This window comes from Drosophila biarmipes, chromosome 3L, assembly GCF_025231255.1.
Source record: "Drosophila biarmipes strain raj3 chromosome 3L, RU_DBia_V1.1, whole genome shotgun sequence".
NCBI lineage: Eukaryota > Metazoa > Arthropoda > Insecta > Diptera > Drosophilidae > Drosophila > Drosophila biarmipes.
In genome coordinates this window covers 4,690,904-4,714,072 of record NC_066613.1, presented here as the reverse complement: position 1 = coordinate 4,714,072, position 23,169 = coordinate 4,690,904, and the positions used below count along the sequence as shown (strand labels likewise).

Below are 23,169 nucleotides of genomic sequence, written 5' to 3'. Positions count from 1 at the left end.
TACAGCCCACTGAAAAGAATTTCAAAATTTAAGCATTCCACTACTCGCAATATTTATCATTGTTGAATATTCAAGTAACCAAACAATAAGCTTGCAGCACTGAGTAGTTCAGGGATTTTAGTTCCGAAACTGGTTCATCTGTAAACCACTGCCAAATTGAATCTAATTCAGCGCATCTCGAACTAAATAAATCAGCCGGCCCTCGAGCAGTATAAAAAAGAGGATTTCAGAAGCATTCTCGTGATGACTGCGTTCGAAGGTGAGTTAAAACTAATAATTTAAAAGCTTGTTCTTGACTAGCCCCTTTGTCGTAGAGTTTGGTGTGCTTCCGGAGCTGGGAAAGGCCACAGACGAACTGGACTGGACGTAAGATGGAAAATTCCTTGGGTTCTAAAAAATTTATAAATCTTTTTGCAGTCTCCCCACCGATGTTCAGGCGGAGGCCATTCCTCTGATCCTGGGCGGTGGCGATGTCTTGATGGCGGCGGAGACCGGATCGGGAAAAACGGGCGCCTTTTGCCTGCCCATCCTGCAAATCGTGTGGGAGACTCTGCGTGATCTGGAGGAGGGAAAGGCGGGCAAGGGCAGTACAGGAGGAGCGGTAGCGCCGTGGACCATGTCCTTCTTCGACCGCGGCAACGCCCTAGCGGTCACTCCCGAAGGCCTGCGCTGCCAGTCGCGGGAGTTCAAGGAGTGGCACGGATGCCGGGCCACCACCGGTGTCCGAGGAAAGGGAAAGTTCTACTTTGAGGCCACGGTAACAGACGAGGGTCTGTGCCGCGTGGGCTGGTCAACGCAGCAGGCGAACCTGGATCTGGGCACCTGTCGGATGGGCTTCGGATTTGGCGGCACGGGCAAGAAGTCCAACAACCGTCAGTTCGACGACTACGGCGAGGCCTTTGGTAAGTCGGACGTCATTGGTTGCCTGCTCGATCTGCAGCGCCTGGAGGTGAGCTTCACCAAGAACGGACAGAACCTTGGGGTGGCGTTCCGCCTGCCGGAAAACCTTGCCAAGGATACCTTCTATCCGGCAGTGGTGCTAAAAAACGCAGAAATGCAGTTTAATTTTGGAAAGACTGACTTTAAGTACTTTCCGGGGAACGGATTTGTGGGTGCTTGCCAGGCAGGTGTTGAGAATAGCAAAGCCAATCCGCTGGCCAGTCCAGCAGCTGGAGCAGCAAATGCCAAGCCGGCGCCGAATGCGCCCCAGGCCATAATCATCGAACCCAGCAGGGAGTTGGCCGAGCAGACCTACAACCAGATCGAGAAGTTCAAGTACCACTTGAGCAACCCCGAGGTGCGTTCCCTGTTGCTTATCGGGGGAGTAAGGCTGGAGGAGCAAAAGGCACAACTAATGCAGGGCACCCACATAGTGGTGGGCACTCCCGGGCGACTGGAGGAGATGATTAACAGCGGCCTGGTTCTGCTAACTCACTGTCGCTTCTTTGTACTCGACGAGGCGGACGCCCTCCTCAAGCAGGGTTACACCGAACTTATTGATCGTCTGCACAAGCAAATACCCAAGATCACGACAGATGGTCGTCGGCTGCAAATGGTTGTGTGCTCGGCCACGCTGCATGCGTTTGAAGTGAAGAAGATGGCCGAGCGCCTGATGCACTTCCCCACCTGGGTGGACTTGAAGGGAGAGGATGCCGTGCCGGAAACTGTACACCATGTTGTCTGCCTAGTGGACCCGCAGGCTGACACCAGCTGGCAGTCACTCCGCCAGCCCATAAACACTGATGGCGTCCATGACCGGGACAATGTTTATCCGGGAAACCTTTCGGAGGAAACGCAGTCGCAGGCAGTCAAGCTGCTCAAGGGGGAGTACTGTGTCCACGCTATAGAGAAGCACAATATGGATCGGGCCATAATCTTCTGCCGTACCAAGCAGGACTGCGACAACTTGGAGAAGTATCTTCGCCAGCGTGGAGGACAACACTACTCGTGCGTCTGCCTGCACGGCGATCGGAAACCACAGGAGCGTAAACAGAACCTTGAGATGTTCAAGCGACAGCAAGTCAAATTCCTGATTTGTACGGATGTGGCTGCACGCGGCCTTGACATTACCGGGCTTCCGTTCAGTGAGTTTTTAAATTTTATATGTACTCTGAGGATTTTCCTTGAAAGATAAAAGTCTCATTTATTAGCAAAAGATATTCTTAAAATAGAATAGTTCTATTGAAGTTGCTATTTGACGCGATCAGACGAATTTTGATTGGGTTTTTAATTAAACCGGAAATAATTTGATTGTATTAAATCCGTTTACGGTAAACCCATATTTTTCTAGCTATCCAATTTTTCACGGTCACTTTAAATTAAATTATATCATAGCACTTATATTCAGTTCCTATATTTCCAATCTTTCTGTTTTTTTAGCCAGGATACTATTTTATCTTTTAACGGTTAACAACAACGCCGAGATAGGTGTTAACATTTGCATAACTTTAAAGTTTGTCTTTTTTATATTGGATAAAAATTATTTCATACCATTTCGGAAGCCCTATGGTAATGTACAATCCTTCTTATCCCCAGTGATCAATGTAACGCTGCCCGATGACAAGACCAACTATGTGCACCGCATCGGACGTGTGGGCAGAGCGGAGCGCATGGGGCTGGCAATTAGCCTGGTGGCCACGGTGCCGGAGAAGGTGTGGTACCACGGCGAGTGGTGCAAGTCGCGCGGCCGCAACTGTAACAACACCAATCTGACCGACGTCCGAGGATGCTGCATCTGGTACAACGAGCCAAACCTGCTGGCTGAAGTGGAGGATCACCTGAACATCACGATCCAGCAGGTAGACCGTGCCATGGAGGTGCCAGTGAACGATTTTGACGGAAAGGTTGTGTACGGCCAGAAGAACTTCAACACCGGCAGCGGATACGAGGACCACGTTGAGCAGTTGGTGCCCACCGTTCGCAAGCTGACCGACCTGGAGTTGCAATCACAATCTTTATTCTTGAAACGCCTTAAGGTCTAAAACGGATCTGGAGCTGTAATCATTTGCTAAGCAAGGAGAGGGTCTAGTGAAATGAGGTCTGCATGACCAACTCACGCGGGAATACTTTAACGGCACACACACATAATTATGTAGGAAATCAGAGCTGTTGCACTGCAATTATGAGTAAACATTCAATTAAACTAACATTAAAATCTTCTGTCTAAAGAGTAAACAGCCTCGGGTGGGAGCTGAATCTCGAAGCCACTACTCCTCCTCCCCCTCTTCATCTTCGTCCTCCTCGTAAAACTGAGTACGCATCTGCTGGAGTTGCCTAAGTTGCTGGCACAGCTGGTTGCCGAAGGATTCCACGTAGCGAGGGCTGATCTTGTCTAGCAGGGCGTAGGGCGTTTCAAATATCTCTTCCTGCTCCTCGTTCTCGTTGCCTTGGTCCTGACCCTCGCGAAGAAGAGCGCGAATCCGCGCATTCTCGTCTATGGTGTCGTATTGGGAGGAGACGATCTTAAAGCCACGATTGGTCACCTGCACACAGCAGGTGGCACTCTCGATGGTGCGGATGTTAAGGTAGATCTGCGTGGCATCGCTGGCCAGTTTGGAGGATACACATATCTCTGCAACGTGGGCCTTCACATCATTGATGATGGCGTTAGCCTCATCCTCGCAGTTGAAGACCTGCTCCTCCCCGTGCTCCGCACTGGCTTTCGGTTCGCCCATCCTGTCAGAGTCTCGACGCAGGGCTTCGGCTCGCCTTTTAATTGAATCCCAGTTGATTTCGTTCGGTTTTTACAGGCGCAACATGTCTTTCTATTTCATATGTCAAAGCAGCTGTCTGGCGTCTGCCAAGCGTTAGTATATTTTTGGTTACCAAGCGAAGCAGGGCGTTCCGATTATTGTTTTCTCCATATTACATTCGAGATCAGTATTTGGCTAATAATCGTGGTGATAAATATAAATAAATATACATTAGGCTGAATTTTTGCCTATTCATCAACAATTTTTTAACAGAAATGGCTACATCCACTGGCTATTTTGTACACTTTAGCAACTAAAAGCATGCTCTGCTTTATTTTGTATTATATGTAACTATACTTTCAAATTTCCTATTAAAGCAAATATTGCTAGGTGGTTCAACAACACAACAACTCTAGTTTTCAAAAACTCAACAGTCTCAATGATGTAAAGTGGCTGACATTTTCATTGAACAGCTGAGCAAAATTGACCAATTTGCATTCCAACAGTATCCTTAAGCTGAACATTGTAATTCGCAGGAACCTCTTACATATGGCGCTGCCAGATACTTTAGCCTAAAGAGCTGCAAGACAGTTACTAGAGTTGCCGAGTAATATTTGTGTATTGGTTGGCAAAAAACGTAATTAAATCAAAATAGAAAACAACAGGTCGAGTGAGTACGTCCGCGATTGGATTGGTCGGTAGAGCTAAAGATTATACTGGATAGTATGGGTCGATGTAGCCATGTCCGTCTGTCCGTATGAGCGTTGAGATCTCGAAATCTTTAAGACCTAGAGTGTTGCGACTTAAAAGCGCACTTTTGTTTTAGCAGAGTAACTCGCCCACTCCAAAGACCACAGCACTTAAACTCGTCTACAGCTCACATTTTGCTGCTAACAGCAAGTAGCAGCCTCGCACGTTCGTAGTTGATATCAGAGGTCTTGTTAGAAACAATTTAAAATCTTTACAAAAATGGCTCAAACTTATAAAAAAAAAAGATAGTAGGTGAAAAACTGGATCGTGCTTTATTAGTTGCGGGTCTACTATATGTAGCTATTTATAGCTGTCGTTTATCGCTTTATTATAATGAAGACCTTTGGTTCAAAGTTTTTTTTAAAGTTATTTTCTGATTTTTTAAAAACGTCCCTAACAATTTCAAATTACATTTTAAGTTGAATAACCCTTAAGATTCCTCAACTTTTGATGCACGATACCTTGTTGTGAAGAGTCCCGATTTAGTTACAAATAAACGAAAATGGCCACATTTACCACTTCAGAGCACTGCCTGAGCATTGAACTTTTTTAGTGCGTATCCAAACTCTTTGAAGTCTTAGATGATGTTAAACGAGGTAATGTATGACACTTTAGTTCTAGAATTTTTAGATAAACTCGCTAGTTTGGCGGTAAAACAGCGCGTATTCCCTCTCGCTCACTCCCATGGTTAGCACGCCTTTTTGTACTACTTGAGTACTATACTTTAAAAAGAAGAACACTACAATATATTTGCAGAATTATTGCATGGAATTGGTATTTTTGAAACTGAAAGGGTATTAATTTGTAGAACAACCATCTTATCGTTATCGGTGCGAAACCAGTGTTAGCTTGCAGGAAAACATCGATGCTGTGTAAAACATCGATAGAACGGAATAATAATCGCCTTCGTTCCAGCTCTAGGATCATTGCGAAAAAATAAGAATCGGGCATCGGCACGGACGACTGAAACTGCAATTTTAAGAATACACGGACAGGGTTGTGGAGCTCGGCAGACACAGACATTCAGGGCGTGTGACAGCGATCGCAAGTGCTAATTACCCGTTCGCAGGCGAAGTGACAAAGGCACAGGCTTCAGAATGAGCGCACCTGGCATGGACAAGAGAAAACTCTCGTAAGTATTGTGCAGAATTCCTTCGTTTTTCCTCACTGCGCACACACATGCCGTCGGCACGGTGCACACACAGCCCAGTGTGCGAGTGTGAGAGCAGCTGCGCGCAGGCAGCGCAGTCGGCGTGAAATTGATTTTTCGCGGCAGAATATTCTCAGCAGCAGGCATTTCCTTTGCTGCGTCGGGATAAACAAGGATCAGGGCCAGGGGTGGAATGGGATGGGGAGAGACATCTGCGGCAGGAGTGGACTGGCGGACAAGCGATTTTGTCCTGGGCAAGGCCAAGGACAAACCCTGAAAGCCCAGCAAAGTCTTTTACTTACCGAAGGCGAATTTATTAATAATCTCATGTCGAACCCGTGGAGATTGTTGTGTTTTTTATCAGGCGAAAGTATGCTGCAGGTAGAGGCAATAGTTGATCATTGACCAACATTTGAGGCTATAAATGAAATTCGACTACTCCACTACTTCTGCCCGCTAGAATCTCCCCACTGCGTGACTCACATTTTAAATAGTTTTCTTGGGAAAACACGCGATAGTAAACCCTTTAGGAATGTTTTCACTTTTCATTTGGAACTAAGTCAAACCAGCGTATCCCTTAGTCGGGCCAACCGACTTAGGTCTTGTTCAGCTTGCCATGCAACACAGCGATAACCAACCTATAGATACAAGCACTCGCCAGCAAGCAAGCTAGCCATTAGCCAACTTGGCCGTTATCAGCCAGAGAGTTTTACAGCCGTATTAGCCCTCTCTCCGCTACGACCCAACATGAGTAATGCCAGCACGAGCCGCTTTCATTTGGCCCAGTTCTGGGCGCTGTCCAAGGCGAATGCGAGTTGGCTTTGCCTGTCGTGACGCCTGCCAGCGTCCTTGGCCCTGTGCAGCCGCCCACCACCCACTGGCCCTGAGCCTAGCATCCGCGAGAGCCCCTAATCACCCTCATCATCGTGGTCCTCACCCACTTTGTGAAGCGCTTGCCGTTTTATCAGCTCGCAGATTCTCAGAGCGGGTTAGACATACATATGCCTATAAATAGCAGCCACCTGCTCGAGAAAATCCATACGGTGTGCATGCGGAAGGGTGCAATTTATGCTGCACGCGACCCTGCTGCCGAGCCATCAATGCCAGCTGCTTCTGACTTGGACGCCCCCAATGCTAACGCCTGGTTCGTTGGTGTGGGCGCGGATGTGGGAAAGCCCTTAGGTCCAAGCGCTCCCGTGGAAGTGCTCCCATCGCGTGCCACAGCTAACTGTTGCTGCGGTGACTCATAGTCCAGAGGTACTTGCCATGGCTGGGCTTTTATCGGCCTCGACCATAGAGTATTTTACTCTGCTGGAGGAATGTCGCAGTTACAGTACAACTCCGCTAGGAGCAACGCAGAACTTCCTGAAAATTTATCGGATACTGCGTATCAGCCCTTAATTCCAAATGCTGAGTGGTGGATATTATCTCACTACAATACGGCGGCTAATACTAATGGTATTCCTTCTTCTTATGCAGCACATCGGGCGACTCGCTCTACGAAATCCTGGGACTTCCGAAGACGGCCACCGGAGATGATATCAAAAAGACTTACCGAAAACTCGCACTCAAATACCATCCCGACAAGAACCCCGACAACGTTGATGCGGCCGATAAGGTGAAGTACTGGCACATCACGGGTTCCTTAATACTTTCTAAACGTCGAAATTGTTGCAGTTCAAGGAGGTGAACCGTGCCCACTCGATACTGAGCGACCAGACGAAGCGCAATATATACGACAACTACGGCTCGCTGGGCTTGTACATAGCCGAGCAGTTTGGTGAAGAGAATGTGAACGCGTACTTCGTGGTCACGTCGCCGGCTGTAAAGGTCAGGAATCGCGATATTTGGCCTTGTTTGACGGATTATTAACCTCTGTTTTTCCTTGCAGGCGTTGTTCATCTGCTGCGCTGTGGTTACAGGATGCTGCTGTTGCTGCTGCTGCTGCTGCTGTTGCAACTTCTGCTGCGGCAAATTCAAGCCGCCGGTCAATGAGTCGCATGACCAATATGCACATCTGAATGTGAGTGATGTTTGACTTGGTTTAACCAATCTCAGTCCCTACACCTACACCCTTACCCAGCCCGCTACTAACTAAAATCGTTTTATTTAGTTGAAAAAAGAGAAAACAAGAAAACCAATCTGGTGCAATGCCAATACTTGATCCCTTACGCATGCTTTCCTTTCACCAATACACTGTACTTTTACCAACTAAACACCAAACCAAGTTTGATGATTTTTGTGAGGAGATCCGTATCGTTGTTCCGTTAGAGAAGCTAATGTTTAGTCAAAAACTTGCTCCTACATCTAACATCAAAGCTTGCTTACCAGCTAACCGATCAATAAACGCCTAACCATTTTTAGTATAATTTATATGGTTTATCAGCTTACTTGGCACGCCACCTCTATTGTCTGGTTTAGCTTTAGACCCGTATAAACACTCGACTCTGGTTGCACTGCTTTGTTCTTCGTTTTTCGTTGGGGTAAGTATGGAGTTTGGTTTTGGTTTTCGGTTCCAAGTACTCTAAACACAGCAGAAATCAGAACCCTGATTTTTGAGGCGAGAGGTAAACACTACTAACCCATCCGCAAACTGTTCCGATCAATTCGAGTTAAGTTTTTCTTACGTATACAAATTTGATATTGTTTGTTTTTTAATGTATACTTCACGAAAATCATCAAATGCTTCGAACGATTCTCTCTCTTTCTATTAATATAAACTAATTACAACGACAACACTTAACCGCTCGGATTTTCCCCGACTGAGTCCGCGAAATCGAATTTCCAGATACATAGGTCCAGCAATTTTGATTTCATCCACGATTGCTTTTCTTGTTTTTCTTGTCACATCCGCATTCAGTTTTAGTTTGCACCCTCATCAGCAGAATTCTTCCTTTGTTTGATTGCAATCCAAGGAAGAGAGCCGAAGATTTACGTTTCTATTTTTGTTTAACTTTTTTTTTCTCAAAACTCTTTGCGATCGACTCATCATATCCACCACCTACTACCACCCAAAACCACCACACACTCGCTCTCGACCGTGCCGTCAGCGCCCCGATGGCAATCGAGAGGTCAACGATATGCCACCGCATCTGGGACAGCCGCCACGACTTGTAAGTATGCGAATCGAAAATGATAATGGCACGAGTAACGCATGAACTCGGGGAAAGATCACCTGCCACCCGCCACCTGGCTCCCACCAACTAACTAACACAAAGCCAATGACCAAATCCGAACTCTACCTTAATGGTACCCAATCAAAATTAATGTGTTCCAAGAGAACAAGTCCCACTAACATTCAGTTGCAAAATTAACTCAATCGAATGTACAGAAGAAGAGATGACAAATAAGCGATGGGCTCTTTTAAGTTCTGCTGTAAATGCTTGGTAAATGTTTTATGATTTTCTTACTGTGCTGTAATCTGGCTGATTATAAGTTGTAGTATTTGGCTGAAAGTGTTCTCCTAATCATAAGTACAACAGTAGCGTAAGAGTTGTTAAACTGTAGAATGGTTAAAATGGCTTGTAGACCGCTCATCCACCGAAAGTTTTTGACTAAACATAGCCGATGGGACCAACCCTCTAAGCTCTCAGAACCTAAACATGCCGTAGAAAATAGCTTAATGACCGATAGTCTAACACCAATTTGTGTGTCTCGCAGGAGGATGTTGATCTCGACGACGTGAACTTGGGCGCGGGAGGAGCCCCCGTGACCTCGCAGCCGCGCGAGCAGGCCGGCGGACAGCCCGTATTCGCCATGCCGCCGCCCAGTGGAGCCGTGGGAGTCAACCCTTTCACCGGCGCCCCTGTAGCAGCCAACGAGAACACATCGCTGAACACAACGGAGCAGACCACTTACACGCCAGGTATATAAACAGTTGGTCCAGCAGTCAGCCCCTCAGCCAGTCTCCGCAGAGGGGTAGCCAGTTAGCAACCCAACAAAGCGTCTTTGACCATCGAACTTGTTATTGTGCATAAATCGAACAAATATTGTAACCTTCGGTCGCTGGACAAGTGGCGCGGACACTCAGTCACCTCTCGACATAGGCCGTCCAGCGATCAGATCAGATTAACAACTCCTTAGCAGTTAAGCTCGTGTTTACGGCAAGGTATTTTTTAGACCCTTCCTGTGTATGTAAGTCTCACACATGTCCAGGCATAACCATACGTCCATGCGAACATGGGATCCACTAACTCAGATCTTCATGTGATATCGGTTCACCACACACTGCCCGAGCTGCGGGATGACCAATGCCCAAATTGATTGACCCAGCCTTCCGTTTCCTAGATTTGTGGCAGCCATTCGGAAGTCCCCCTTTTTAAAGGACGATTATCAAGATCCATTTTCAAGCTTACGCATGTTTTATTTTCCTCTCGATTTCATTGGACTATGCTGATCGCCATCTGTATGTAGGTGTTTCATAAAGGAACCAAGACACGTAACATTCATTTAGTTTAAGTTCGTTTGATTTACTTATTGTTTGTTATGCAACGCGTAAATTTTGATTTGTTCTCACTTACCACTGTCTACTATTTTCTCTCTCTCCCTCTCTCTTCACCTCTAGATATGGTTAATCAAAAATATTAGTCAAGTGCTGCGAGTGAGTCAAGCTCCGGGTGCATGCGTACACCACACATTCAGACACACACAGAAAATACAAGCCCCTAAATCGTAACAGAAGAGAAAACCAGATTTATTTCCTAATTATTAATGTTGTTTTTAAGAAGTGCGATATGTTGAAGCGAGTAAACATATGAACCTATGTATTTATTTTAAGCCGTAGCACTTAGCTTTAATTTTAAATAATCTAACTTCGTGGCAGCCTCTTGGCCAGTCAGGCTGATCTTGTTCCAATTCGGGGAATCGATTCACCCATTCCATTGCTCCACCCATTCACCTGGCTGCACAGCTATACACAACTCGAATTGATGCCAAGCTGCGCACCCACCAACTCCATCTATTCAGTCGTGCTACAACCACCTGCGGGTTGATCAAATTGTGTATCGGGAGTTAGTCTAGACATTTGCTTGGGGATCGGATCCCCTCCGGCGCAGCTCCGTGAGTTGGCGCTCAGCCGCAGTGGATAATGAATCGACTTCTCGCGAAGAGAGGCACTGTAATTATATAAATGTATATGATAGTGTATCTAGTTCGCATTTGTGTCGTCGCCTAGTCTAGCTAAATTGTTCGCGGGATCGCCTCTTCACCGATTGTTTCTGTTAATTTGCACGGAATTGTTAAAGCCAGACTACTTATGTAAAAAGGATGAGTTGTAGAGCGACGCGCCCAGCAGATTGCTCCGATCCGATTCTAATGCAAATGTAAATAAGTCAAATTAAACAATTATGCATCACACAGGCAAGCAGAGGAGGACGAAAAAGAACACTATAAAGGGCGAAATAATTAAAGGAAAGATAAATTATATAACAGATATTAATAATCCTCTATATATATAACTAAATACAAGTAATCGAAAGTTCAATTGTAACCCCCGAAAGTATTGCACATATGTATTCTAAAATTGAATGGAATCCTTATTCGTTTTGTTTAATTGTTAACCCGCTTTTAAATGTAAATGAATGCGATTAGTCCGTCAGTAATAACTTTTATATACGTAGTATCCCCATTCTAAATCATTGACATCAATTATTGCGGATCAGTCTGGCCCGGGCTTACATTTCTAGGGATCGTAGGTCCGAAGGTCCTGGCTCATTAATACTAACTTGCATATATGAAAATCAATTAACGATAATTAAATTTTATGGTCTTGCGTGGGTATTTATTGTTCGTACAAGTCAAAAGCAAAATGCAAAGTAAACTAAATTTAAACTTAACAATTGTTTCCAAATTTCAATTGTATTCTGGTATAACACGAAGAAACCGAAATAAATTTACTATACAAACTCACCGCTGCGCATCATCTTTCTATACCTCCTCCCACAGGGCATCCCCTCGTCGAATCGGCCCCGGAAAGCTCCAGGATGGTAAACAAACCGATTTCGGGGATGAACTTTCGACGGCGCCAGCTGACTGCAGTAGCTTTCACTCTCTCCGCTCTGGCTTTGTTTTGTTTTGGGGCAGTAACGGGCCACCGCCGGCACATGCGCTCTGCCCGCTCCCCGGAATCGCTAAACTTCGCCGCAGAGTTTTCCGCCTCAGAACCCGAAGGGCAGTCCGTCGGAGAGTTCGAGCAAAGTGCAGACAAAGTAGAAGACTTTTCCAGGCTGCTGCTCCTGCTGCTGTGCTGCTCCTGTCGAAAACGCCAAGTGGAAATTGTAATGTGATGTGTTCGCTTTAATTGTCGAGGATAAATCAATTCCGCTGTTAACTAGATTACGGGCGCGCACCTGGCCAAAGCAGGAGAGCGGAATCGAGCAGGCCCAGTCGGAGGCAGACCGTGGAAAAACCCCCGTTGCGAACCAGTTTGTGGCAGTGTGTGTGTGGCTTTTCGCCTTACTTTTTATGCGCAATTTGGGTTACAAAGCGAGAAAAACGCTGCTTAAAATGCATTAAAATGTTTTAGGCACGGGGCTTCATTGATTTTCCTACGCACAAAAGTATGGTACACGGTGTCAAAAGCAGGAACAAAGGAAGCAGGCCAGCGATGCGGACAAGAACGCGAGGAAGCTGCTTCTAGCTGCCCAGCCGTCACCAGGACTAGGCGGAGGACCAGCCGCCGCGCACATCGAGGAACTCATCCAGGCGGAGCCAGCGGAGGCATCCTGGCGCCCGTTCTGCCCAGTAGCGGCATGGCCGGCCTCGTCGGCGCCGCCAACGGCAAGCACCACCATCCACACCTCATTTCACCCACCCACCACCCGTCATCCCTGCCGGCCGGCATATGCAGCAATGACAGCGGCATCTCGACGCTGAGTGCCATCTCGCCCCCCCTATCCACCTCAACCACGACGGCGTCCGGTGCAGGAGGCGGCGTGAGCGGAAGTGGCGGCAGCCCCCAGCTGCGCACCTCGCCGGCGCTAAGCATGTTGGGTAGCGCTACGGCGACGTCCAGCGGAAACACTGCCTCCGCTGGTGGCGGACTTTCTGCCGGGATCCTGGGTCCGGCGGCCAGCATCGACTTGGGCAGCTCGCCTCTCTCGCACCGCAACTACAGCAACTCGCTGAAGGGCTTTAGCTTTCGGCGTAGCTTCGATGACAAGATCATCGCCCCGCCCTACTTGTCGCGCGCTCCCGCCTACGCCCACGGCATCCCCTATCCACACTTTCACGCGCCCCAGCCAACGGCCACCAATCCACACCACCTCCCCATGCACCACCATGGGAACGGCACTGCAGCGGCATCGGGTGCGGTATCTGGAACGGGATCGGGATCAGGTGGCGGTGCCGGAGGACTCTACCAACAGCCCCTCTCCCTGGCCACGTTGACCGCGGCCCTGCCACTGGCGCCGCTTTACGGATCCCCCCTGTCGCTGCCGCTGACCTCGTCGCAGTCCACCACCAAGCTCTCCTACCGCGACGACTTTCTGCAGCAGATTGGCTACCTGCCAACGACGCGCATCTACAGCACCCCGACCAGCATCGTGGACGAGGACAAGGCCCAGCAGGACTTCCTCTCGCTGTCACTCTCCCCGCCGCTTAACCGTCGCAGGGACATGCCGGCCCTGCGCGGTCCTTTTGTCAGCCTGTAAGTACTCCAGGGTTTGGGCTATTACTTCAACAGCGCATTTATTTATTTATTCATTCTCTTAAAATGGCTAGACTTAATTAGAATCGTTAGCTTTAGGCCAGAAATGTAAGGTGGCATATGTTGTACCACTATAATTGAAACGAGGAATAACACGGAGGTGCCTCGACTATCAGATATCGTTACTCATCTTAAGGAAGCAGAAGGGAAACGAAAATGAAAGCAGCAAAGCGATATTGTAAAGCGCCTTTCACCCCCTGTTCCAACGTATGGTAATGTGGGCGAAAGACAAATTTAAGGGTTGGCCATTTGCGATCGTAAGAGTGGGCGTGGAAAACATTTTTTTCGGATCAATCGATTGATAAGACTAATACATTTCATTTAATATTTGTTTCTAATCCTTGATCAATTTTGAAAGAGAAAACCAAATCACCAAACCAAAATAAAAACTCAGTGATCACGGACACTGGAGAGTTCATATCTCAGATTTATATTCCTTAGAAAAGAATGGTAACTAAAATGTATTGTTCTCGTCATTACCTCTTGATTGACCCATATTGATTTGATACTGAAACTAAAAGTTTGCCATTCCCACTCTAATTCCCACAAAAAGTCGAGGCACACGACACAGTAACTTGTAGTACTGGACTTTTAAAGTATTAGTTATAGTGGTCAGATTTTCCCTCGATTAGTTTTGTAACATATTTTTCTGAGGACCTATAAACATCGACTGGCCCATTTAATCTTCCGTTCTTGTTGTCATCTACCTCCCCTTACATGCGGTAAATTACGAAAATCAAGTATACGCTCTGTGTGTTCCACGTGTCTATCACATACGTAGCAAATAAATTCATCGAACTGTAACGAGCGGCCCCAATATCTGCATCGGTGGTCCGGGCAAGAGTCCGCGTTCCCACTGTGCGGGCACAGCGGGCCTCAGAAGGGGTCGCTCGCCAGAAGCGGAGCCCTGTCGGTCGATCCCTTCCGTCCCTCAGTGCCCTAAAACCAAATGGGATAACCATTCCACACACCACTTACTTACGTGGCACAGTTTTCCCGACTGCCAAGCGAACTCCTTCCTCCCTCCACCCACTCATAATCCTACGCCGACCCCCCAGCACATTCCCCTCGCCGACCGCTCCGTTTGTTTACGCTTTTAATTTGCGCTAACCGCAAGTGGGCACCACGTGACGCCAGTGGCTAACCAATGAGCACCCGCAACCCGGAGCCACTCCTCCCCCACAATCCCAGGAGCTAGCTGCAATCGAGCAAAACGATGACGTCTCTCTGCCTTTAGATGCTCTGTTTTTGCACTGATTTTCTCAGCCACTTATTGTTTTCATACGCTTCTTTCGGTGTCTATAAATAATACTTTGGAGGCAGAGATGCCGAGTAAGGTGCGTCCGTGTGCGAGACGTAGGGTGACTCAGGAGCCAAGTTTTCCCTTAAAAGGAGTCGTCATAGCTGCATAGGGAACAAAGAAAGTTCCAAGTCCGGAGAGGGGTTGCGAAAATCAATAAAGTCTGGTTAGACATTTTACGAACCTAAACATTTTCTACTGAGAGGGCGGGGGTTGCTTTTGCATTTCGCTGAATTTTTCAATCGCACCCGAACGCTCGAAACTACCTTTCGAAGTGGTTTCGAAATCTTCTGGAATTCGAGGTATTCGACATCCTGCTTGTCGAACACCCCTTCGCTAGGCGAGGGCAAACTTGGCACGGTGCCTAAGAAATCTCGAAAAACTTGATGATGATGTTGATGGGCCGCGCATGTGTGTGTTCTGGGGCGGATTCTTTCCTGGTGTGGTGCAGTCCATGAGCGGCAAAGGCGCCGAACATCGAAGGCAACGACATCGACTTGATGAAGTACATTGGATAATGACGCCAGCAGATGTTCACAGCGGGAAAAATCTCAATCTTTGCAGACGTATTCGTCCATTCAATCTGAAGCAGAAAGCATAACCACTTTATTAGTATTCAGAATTCATTTGTCAAGCGCAAGTCTAAATAATACATTTTTGGAAAAAATGATGATTGGAGACTAGAGCGTAACGGTGTTTAAATGAGTCGTAAGAGCTAGGTGGTGGAAAAAGTTTTTAAACGGATTGCATGTATTTGTAAAATATCTTAATCTAAAATCATACACAATCACTTAGGAAGTTGTTAGGAAATAATATTGGTTTCGCCTGAAACCAATCCTCAAGGCACAATAAAAATGTTTATAAAGTTATCAAATCTCTCCCAAGTCAGAAAATTCTAACGAATAATTAAACAAGAAAGGAATCTATCTTCGGCATGCAAAGGCTGACATATTGTTGAAGCTTGAATCATAGTATGCATGACAACTTAGAAAATTAAATATTGTGAAATTCTAATTATAATAAAGATACAAATACAGCTGTTCCAAAACAACGAGGATATACAATTTACTAAAGTTTGAAAAATGCATAACAGGAGAATCTTTTCTTATGGTAGTCTCATAAAAATCGCCTAGTCCATCCTTTGAGAACAAAGTGCTCTACAACCACCGGTGTTTGCAGAACGGATTTTTCTCAATGTAGCGCTCTGCGGAGAACTATCGGTGGGCACGGGTTCTAGGTGATCCGCACACAGTCACACTCTGCCGGACCGGGGCAGGCTGGGGGAAAGGAGAACGGACGGAGACTAAACTTAGTTGTGACAAAAACAACATAACAGAACAGAACAGAAATAACAGAAAATACTCGCGCTAGTTGGAAACGGCTGCGCCTTGGCCGCTCAGGAAGAGGCGGCAAAAACAAAAGCGAAAAGCCATTTCGACATTCTCGCGGACGCAACTGAACGAATCGGACGAGTGAGGAAAGATACTCGCGCAGATACAGATACTTCTCATAATTCAGATTTTTCCGCCGTGCGATATATTTTATTTATTTACCCCGCCGGGCGATTGGGGCATTGTTATGTAAGGGGTGTGTGCAGCGCAGTGTTATTGTTTCGACCAAACTCGTTCGGCGGTGTCCGTGATGCAAGTGGGGGCATAGAAAAGTCAAGGTCGCCACACCGCCCACACGCACGCCCGCCCTCCGGCCATAGCCACCCCCGTTACTGCACCCGGGGGCCATGAGCGCGCGAATGCCTAGTCGGAAATCCAATTGTCGAACCGAGCAGTGAAGCGAGTCAGAAATGGATGGCTGGGGGACGAACCGCGGCCTGGAGGAGGCCACCTGCCCCCTGGAGGCCAACGTCACGTTGGGCCTTGGCTGGCAGACGGCGCTGGTGGACCGCTGGATGGATCTCTACCCTGGCTACATGCACCGCCTGCAGCTGCTCGTATCGCTGGCCAGCAGGCTGCATCAGCTGAGCAAGCACATTCTGGCCACTCTCGGCCAAGATCCGATTTTCGTGGGCGTGCTGCAGGGAAGCCTGCTGCTGCTCTTCCTTTACCTGATGCACCTGCTCCGGCTTTGGAGCTGCGGACCCGGGCAGCCACTGAACGCCACACCCGACGTGGCCAAGGAGCTGAGCTGCGATTTCAACTTCGTCTCCGAGCAGGAGAAGCGGGCTGCCCAGGAGGCGGAGACAGAGGCTCTGCTGGAGGTGGAGGAGAAAAAGCGGCGCAAGCGGTTTACGAAGAAGCGCAACTGCGTCTCCGCCGGACCCATTCTAATTGCCCTGCGCAACCAGTCTAAGCGGCCAAAGCACCATCGGCACGTGGCCCTGCTCTTTGAGCCCGTGACGCCCGGGGAAGTGATCCTGGATACATACTTGCCGCCGCGGGAGCAGCCGCTCATCATTAAACTGCCCCAGATAGCAGAGCCCGTCAAGGAAGAGGAACCGGAAACGGAACATGTCGAGTTTATGTGGGTTTTCGGGGACCTGTTCTAATATTACTCTCAGAAAACTATCACAAAAACTAAGAAATGATCTCGAAAACATCTCTTTGCAGATCGGAGCCCCGCGGAACCTTGAGCACGACTGATGAAATCTATCCCGATTCGTCCGACAGTAGTCTCTACGTTTCGGACGAGGAGCAGGAGGATGCATCGCAGTACTGCCGTGGAGGCTACCATCCGGTGGTCATTGGGGACATTTTCGACAATCGGTTTCGCGTGGTCCGAAAACTGGGCTGGGGCCACTTTTCCACTGTCTGGCTCTGCCGGGATCTCAAGTGAGTAATCAAGCCAATGCACCATGCGGCGGGTGTTTTACATTTCTCGTTTTTCTCCTGCAGAGACGAGAAGTACGTGGCCCTCAAGGTGGTCAAGAGTGCGCCGCACTATATAGAGACTGCCGCGGATGAGATCAGGCTGCTGGAGGCTATCCGCGACGCAGATCCCATGGACGTGAAGCGGGAGCGGATCGTGCGGCTGATGAACCACTTCACGGTGCGCGGCGTTAACGGAATGCACACCTGCCTGGTCTTCGAGGCCCTCGGCTGCAGCTTGTATAAGCTGATCGTGAAGAACAACTACCAGGGCCTGGCCATAGCCCAGGTGCGGAACATAATCCGCCAGGTGCTGGAGGGTCTGGACTACCTGCACAGCAAGTGCAGCATCATCCACACGGACATAAAGCCGGAGAACATCCTGCTGGTGATCGACAATGCCGCGGCGATGAACCAGCAGATTGACGACGAGATCAACAGCCTGCGGGTGAAGGGGGCCGATTTTCCCGACTCCTACAGTAAGTTCGATACCTTATTAAGGAGACCAAGGCCTAACACTTCTATTCGCCCATCCGCAGTCAGTTCCATCGAGAAGCAGACCAAATCGCGGGCCAAATGGCCACTCATCGAGCCTAACGGGTCAACCAACACCAACACGAACACCAGCAACAGCACCGCGAACAACTCCAACTCGTCGACGCCGCTGGCCGCCGTCATCATGTCCTCGCTGGACAAGGAGGACACCACCACCACCACCTCGTCCACGCTCAATTCCAACACCACGTCCTCGCTGGCCTCCAAGTACTCCAGTCTGTTGGGGGACAGCGAGTGCAACGGAGGCCTCGGCGGATCGGCAAACCTGAACAACCGATACCGAGCGGAGAAGAAAATCACTGCCAAGGTAAGACCGCTGCCACACCAGCTCCTCAGGTACCTAGGTCCGCCGTCGCCCCTGCCCCACACTCGACAGCTCTGGCCGGGATTACCCGTTGCGGTGTGCATGAAAAGCATTTGCACTGTCGATATTGTGAACCCACCTGCAAACATACACTGCACAACTTCCAAAGGAACACGAAATTCTTATTACTTTTGTTTTCTTTTATTTTCGCGTTACCGTTGCCTTTTGGTTTGACACTCGAAACAGTCTTCTGGGGACGGCGAGGAGGATGGCGAGTCCGACACCCTGGGCGAGCAGAGCACCTTGGCCAGCGATACGCCCACCGATCCCGACACTGAACGTGAGCCCGAAGCCAGTCCCATCGCGGTCCCTGAGGTAAAGTGGGGATAGTCCATAGTGGTGCTAGTCGTAGCCCGGTCTCTAGAGCCGTGCGATAAGGTGTTTGACTTTGCTTTATTCGTTTTGTTGGCAGGGGTACTTTGCCCTGCTGCTGTTTTCCCACTGCTTTCGATTATCGCTCTTAAGTTCGCCTTTATTTAACCACATCAACACTGATCCCACACGCTTTGCCTCGGCAATTGTATCCTGGAACGAAGAGCCAAACGCTTAATTGATTGTGGGCATGGCCAGCTCTAGATGCTTATGTATGTATATTTAACTACTTGGTGTGAATATGCAGTTGCGGCCAAAGGGCTTTATATGACTTTTTTAATTCTAGTTTTTATAAATTTTTACAAGTTTTTATAGGTAGCAATCCGGATATTGTTTTAAGCCTAGAGTGGTTGATATTTTACTTATACATCATATTTTTATATATAGATCATATGTAGGATGTTTAAAAAAGATTTAATTAATCTATTCGAGGGGAATTACGGAAGGAGAAGAAGCAAGATTTTCCTACTCTATAATCACTAGCTATGTCGATCTAGCCGTGTCCTTCTGTTCCTAGATTGTTGAGACTAAGCGTAGTGTCACGCCCACTCCAACACCCGCAAAGACTCATAACGTTAATAAGGTTAATATATGTATTTAATCGTATATATCAAGTTTCTTAAAATGCATTTTTATTGCTGATATGTATTGGAGAGCCGGGTACAGAGAAAAGCCTTATTTGAATTTGACTACAGCTACCTTTTTGTAAAATAAAGGACTAAATGGAGAACTTTCTAAATAGTTTTTTTTTGCCGCAATTGTTTTAATGAATTTGACTAGGTAAAGTTATTTTTTATGTGCAAAAATATCGTTCTTGTATATATATGTATTTGGTATTTGCATCCAACCCCAAATGGAACATCGGACTCGATATTCCATTCGGGTAATAATCAGTGTTAGTCGCCGTTGGGATTTGCACAGAGAATCCCAGCTGTGACAAGCGTTTTTTGTGTTTTGTTAAGTGCACCATTTAGTGAAACCTACCAAAAAGCAAACCAACATTGTGTGTTCTTTTTCTTCCTTTCTTTGTGTGAACCAATTTATGTGCAACATTACGCTATATACACTCGACGCAGCTGCCCACCCCGAACTCCACCAACAGCTCCTGTCCATCCCACAACTCCAATACGTTAGCCAAGTCCAAGATCAACTCGAATGTTCTGAGCACGTGCACGTTCCTACCCAACGAATACAGCCTCACCAACACGATTACCAATAGCGATACAAACACAGTCTCCACTTCCGCCCCGTCAAGTGCCACTCCCTCCTCCGCCTCCGCCTCTGCACCTGCCACGCCCCCCAGCACGTGCACGCCCTCGTTCACGCGTATAGCGCCTACTGCAACAGCTCCAACTACCAGTACGACCTGTACCACAACAGCCGCAAGCACTGAGCTCTTTAATGGCGATCATACAGCAATTTGCACATCAACAACGACAACCAACGCGGTATCCTCCGCGACAACAACAACGACCACGACAACAGCAATCGCTAAACTAAATGTCAATGCCAATGCCATTCCTTCGCAGAACCAGAGTCAGAGTAGCCAGAACAACACCTATACGATCCAGTCGCTCATCAACAACAGCAACGTCCGTGTGAAGATCGCCGACCTGGGCAACGCCTGCTACGACGTAAGTACTCTGCTTTACGATAAAAGTCAGTAGCTGATAAGCCCGTTCTTGGTTATATGGTGTGGACAAAGAATTGTTAGTTAGGGCAGTCAGCATATGTAGGTATAGGTCCTTGGAAAATTTAAGTACACCACATACTATTCCCTTTGCTCGTAGATTCAAAGGGTTAATCATATTCCTTTAACAGTATATTAGAGATGTAAGGAAGCGATCCTCCGAAATATGTTCTTGATCACGATCACTAGCCAACTCGATCTAGGATAATGTAAATATACCACTTACTATTCCCTTTGCTCGTAGATTCGAAGGGTTAATCATATTCCTTTAACGGTATATTAGAGATGTAAGGAAGCGATCCTCCGAAATATGTTCTTGATCACGATCACTAGCCAACTCGATCTAGCATACTTTAGGTATACCACTTACTATTCCCCTTGCTCATAGTTTCAAAGGGTTAATCATATTCTTTTAACGGTATATTAGAGATGTAAGGAAGCCTTTGCGATCCTACAAAATATGTTCCTAATCAGGATCACTAGCCAACTCCATCTAGGATAATGTAAATATACCACTTACTATTCCCTTTGCTCGTAGATTCAAAGGGTTAATCATATTCTTTTAACGGTATATTAGAAGTATAAGGAAGCCTTTGCGATCCTACAAAATATGTTCCTAATCAGGATCACTAGCCGAGTAATAAGTTACATTGAATTGCCCCGATGTTCATTATATGTAAACATATTTTTTTGTTGCATACATATTTTTGTATTTTAATTGTAGCTATATAAAAAAACACTTAGCGAAACTAAAGAGTAAATAAAAACTCGATCTAGCTACGTCTTTCTCTTCGCCAGATGTTTGCTGCAGTATATTAAATTTAAATTCTTCGACTGAGTATAGATAATTTCAACGTCATGGAGACAGGGAAATTACAGTATTCACTAGCTTAACCGTATTCTAAAATGTCCAAAATTCAACTTCCAACTCAATAATCAATGGGAATGGTGTGCTTCTATCCGCAGTACCATCACTTCACTGAGGACATCCAGACGCGTCAGTACCGATCGATCGAGGTGCTGCTCGGAGCGCCGTACAATTATACCGCCGACATTTGGAGCACCGCCTGCCTGGCCTTCGAGCTGGCCACGGGCGACTATCTGTTCGACCCCCACGCCGGCGAGTCTTACAGCCGAGACGAGGACCACTTGGCGCACATTGTCGAGCTGCTGGGCTCCATACCACAGTCAGTGATTCTGCGGGGCAAGCATGGCTTGAAGTATTTCACCAGCTATGGTAGGCACTCAAAAGGGGATCCTATAGATTGACTAGGTTATAACCCTGCTTTATTTCCTTTTGCAGGAAGCCTGAGGAACATCACCAAGCTGAAGCCCTGGAGTCTGATGAACGTGCTGGTGGAGAAGTACGACTGGGATCCGGTGGAGGCCAAGAAGTTTTCCGACTTTCTGCTGCCCATGCTCGAGTACAATCCCGTCATCCGCGCTTCGGCAGCGGAGTGCCTGCAGCATCCGTGGCTGGAGCAGGAGGAGTTCGTCTAGGAGGCTCACAGAGTCGCGAAGACGCTAGAGAGACAACAGACACAGGCACACCTAAATAATGCATAACATACGTATTTCGTACTCGTATTGTATTTCTAGGCTTAACTTTTATATGCAAATCAATTTGTCGTAAAGGGAAAATATAAGTACGTTAGCGAAAAAATCAGACGGAGGAAGGTTAGCATTAAAGGACCCGACACACACACCTTATACACATACGATATGTGCAGAAAAGGTTCCGCGTGGAATTTTTTAAGCTTTTTAATTTTTGTACTTGAGAGCTTTAAAATGTAATTACTGAAGAAGCGATTTTATTTTTAACGACGAAGCAAACGCGAGAGCTGCGCAAATGTTTTTCAAGTTTTTATTTCATCAACGTGCATATAAGTATATACATACATATATATTTTTTATTAAACGAGAAACAAGTGAAACCAAAACAAAAGACAATGACGACAATTTTTAAGTCAACAGATGCCTAAACTGACTGACTGAAAAGGAATACATTTTCATGGTAAACCAAGTAAAACCAACAAATGAAACATGCTAAATAAATTATACGAACTAGAAAAATATTCAGCATCACATATTTAATAATACCTTCTATAAAATAATAAAATGGTATGTGTATAATTAACGAAAACCAATTGTAGATATCAAGAATGTTCAGCGCAAATACAGATGAAAATTTAAATATTGACAGCTTTTTAGCAGCGTGTAGTGATTTTGGTACATTTAACCGAACCTAATTGTAGATTCTGAAGCCTAAGTTCGATAAGAGCCGATTTTCAACACGGGCTTTTCTATCAGAATTCAGTTTGCAATATTTATTGTTTGAAGTAGCACATACAAATTTTCCCGGCAACCTAAAAAATGATCCTATCGCGGGTCATATTAATTAAAGAAATAAAACACGAAAGTCTTTGTATCGGAATTGAAAACTCGAAATCGAAATTCAAATACTACCATTGATAATTAAAGAGAAATCACATTACCCAAAATCGAAAACATATTTTACTACTTGCCTACAAGTATTTGTACACAAGCCTACAAAGTAATAATGAACGTGACCAAATAATTTAATATTGTGGAAGATTTTTCCCTTAAACACATATTTAATATACACATACATGGGCGGATGTGTCCAAATAAAATGTAACCGAAATTTAACGGAGAAGCTGCACGTTCGAGGGAGTGGGCACTTATTCAATGAGCCGAAATAAAGAATATACATACCGATCAAGAGATAAGATACATTTTTCATTGCTT

General features: G+C 46.6%; 4 protein-coding genes across 13 annotated transcripts; 3 read left to right on the top strand and 1 right to left on the bottom strand.

The window, feature by feature from the left end:
* The first annotated feature begins 17 nt into the window (after positions 1-17).
* On the top strand, positions 18-3,159 carry LOC108030881 (ATP-dependent RNA helicase Ddx1). Its single transcript, XM_017104038.3, has 4 exons — positions 18-259; positions 315-366; positions 418-2,084; positions 2,536-3,159. The coding sequence occupies exons 1-4, from the start codon at positions 244-246 to the stop codon at positions 2,979-2,981; spliced, it is 2,181 nt and encodes a 726-aa protein (XP_016959527.1). The 5' UTR covers positions 18-243; the 3' UTR covers positions 2,982-3,159.
* LOC108030882 (GSK3-beta interaction protein) lies at positions 2,940-3,819 on the bottom strand. The gene has a single exon (XM_017104039.3). The coding sequence runs from the start codon at positions 3,672-3,674 to the stop codon at positions 3,207-3,209; it is 468 nt and encodes a 155-aa protein (XP_016959528.1). The 5' UTR covers positions 3,675-3,819; the 3' UTR covers positions 2,940-3,206.
* Positions 3,820-5,351: 1,532 nt separating this feature from the next.
* LOC108030906 (dnaJ homolog subfamily C member 5 homolog) lies at positions 5,352-11,499 on the top strand. 2 transcript variants are annotated; one of them, XM_017104088.3, is made up of 7 exons: positions 5,352-5,574; positions 7,072-7,210; positions 7,270-7,422; positions 7,484-7,615; positions 8,643-8,705; positions 9,253-9,457; positions 10,157-11,499. In XM_017104088.3, exons 1-7 carry the CDS (start codon positions 5,540-5,542, stop codon positions 10,177-10,179), a joined length of 750 nt encoding a protein of 249 aa, XP_016959577.1. In that variant the 5' UTR covers positions 5,352-5,539; the 3' UTR covers positions 10,180-11,499. The 2 variants fall into 2 exon arrangements, with proteins under 2 accessions (XP_016959577.1, XP_016959579.1); XM_017104090.3 differs by lacking the exon at positions 8,643-8,705.
* A 128-nt stretch (positions 11,500-11,627) lies between these two features.
* LOC108030817 (SRSF protein kinase 3) lies at positions 11,628-23,150 on the top strand. 9 transcript variants are annotated; one of them, XM_050886663.1, is made up of 9 exons: positions 11,651-11,867; positions 11,925-13,237; positions 17,162-17,383; positions 17,447-17,898; positions 17,959-18,281; positions 18,525-18,653; positions 19,787-20,344; positions 21,367-21,637; positions 21,704-23,150. In XM_050886663.1, exons 2-9 carry the CDS (start codon positions 12,342-12,344, stop codon positions 21,898-21,900), a joined length of 3,048 nt encoding a protein of 1,015 aa, XP_050742620.1. In that variant the 5' UTR covers positions 11,651-11,867; positions 11,925-12,341; the 3' UTR covers positions 21,901-23,150. The 9 variants fall into 9 exon arrangements, 8 of the variants coding, with proteins under 8 accessions (XP_016959407.1, XP_050742620.1, XP_016959406.1 ...); XM_017103917.3 differs by having other exon boundaries at positions 11,651-13,237; XM_017103922.3 differs by having other exon boundaries at positions 11,657-13,237; positions 20,240-20,344.
* The last annotated feature ends 19 nt before the right edge of the window (positions 23,151-23,169 follow it).

What these genes read in the sequence shown, in the direction of transcription:
- LOC108030882 (XM_017104039.3), bottom strand. Translation starts at nt 3,674, where the DNA reads ATGGGCGAACCGAAAGCCAGTGCGGAGCACGGGGAGGAGCAGGTCTTC.
- LOC108030906 (XM_017104088.3), top strand. Translation starts at nt 5,540, where the DNA reads ATGAGCGCACCTGGCATGGACAAGAGAAAACTCTC. An exon ending in ACCAATATGCACATCTGAAT is followed by an intron (nt 7,616 to 8,642) that starts GTGAGTGATGTT and finishes CCGTGCCGTCAG; the next exon opens with CGCCCCGATGGCAATCGAGA. An exon ending in TGGGACAGCCGCCACGACTT is followed by an intron (nt 8,706 to 9,252) that starts GTAAGTATGCGA and finishes TGTGTCTCGCAG; the next exon opens with GAGGATGTTGATCTCGACGA.
- LOC108030881 (XM_017104038.3), top strand. An exon ending in ACAGACGAACTGGACTGGAC is followed by an intron (nt 367 to 417) that starts GTAAGATGGAAA and finishes ATCTTTTTGCAG; the next exon opens with TCTCCCCACCGATGTTCAGG. An exon ending in CATTACCGGGCTTCCGTTCA is followed by an intron (nt 2,085 to 2,535) that starts GTGAGTTTTTAA and finishes TCTTATCCCCAG; the next exon opens with TGATCAATGTAACGCTGCCC.
- LOC108030817 (XM_050886663.1), top strand. Translation starts at nt 12,342, where the DNA reads ATGGCCGGCCTCGTCGGCGCCGCCAACGGCAAGCACCACCATCCACAC. An exon ending in GTCCCATCGCGGTCCCTGAG is followed by an intron (nt 18,654 to 19,786) that starts GTAAAGTGGGGA and finishes CACTCGACGCAG; the next exon opens with CTGCCCACCCCGAACTCCAC. An exon ending in GAAGTATTTCACCAGCTATG is followed by an intron (nt 21,638 to 21,703) that starts GTAGGCACTCAA and finishes TTCCTTTTGCAG; the next exon opens with GAAGCCTGAGGAACATCACC.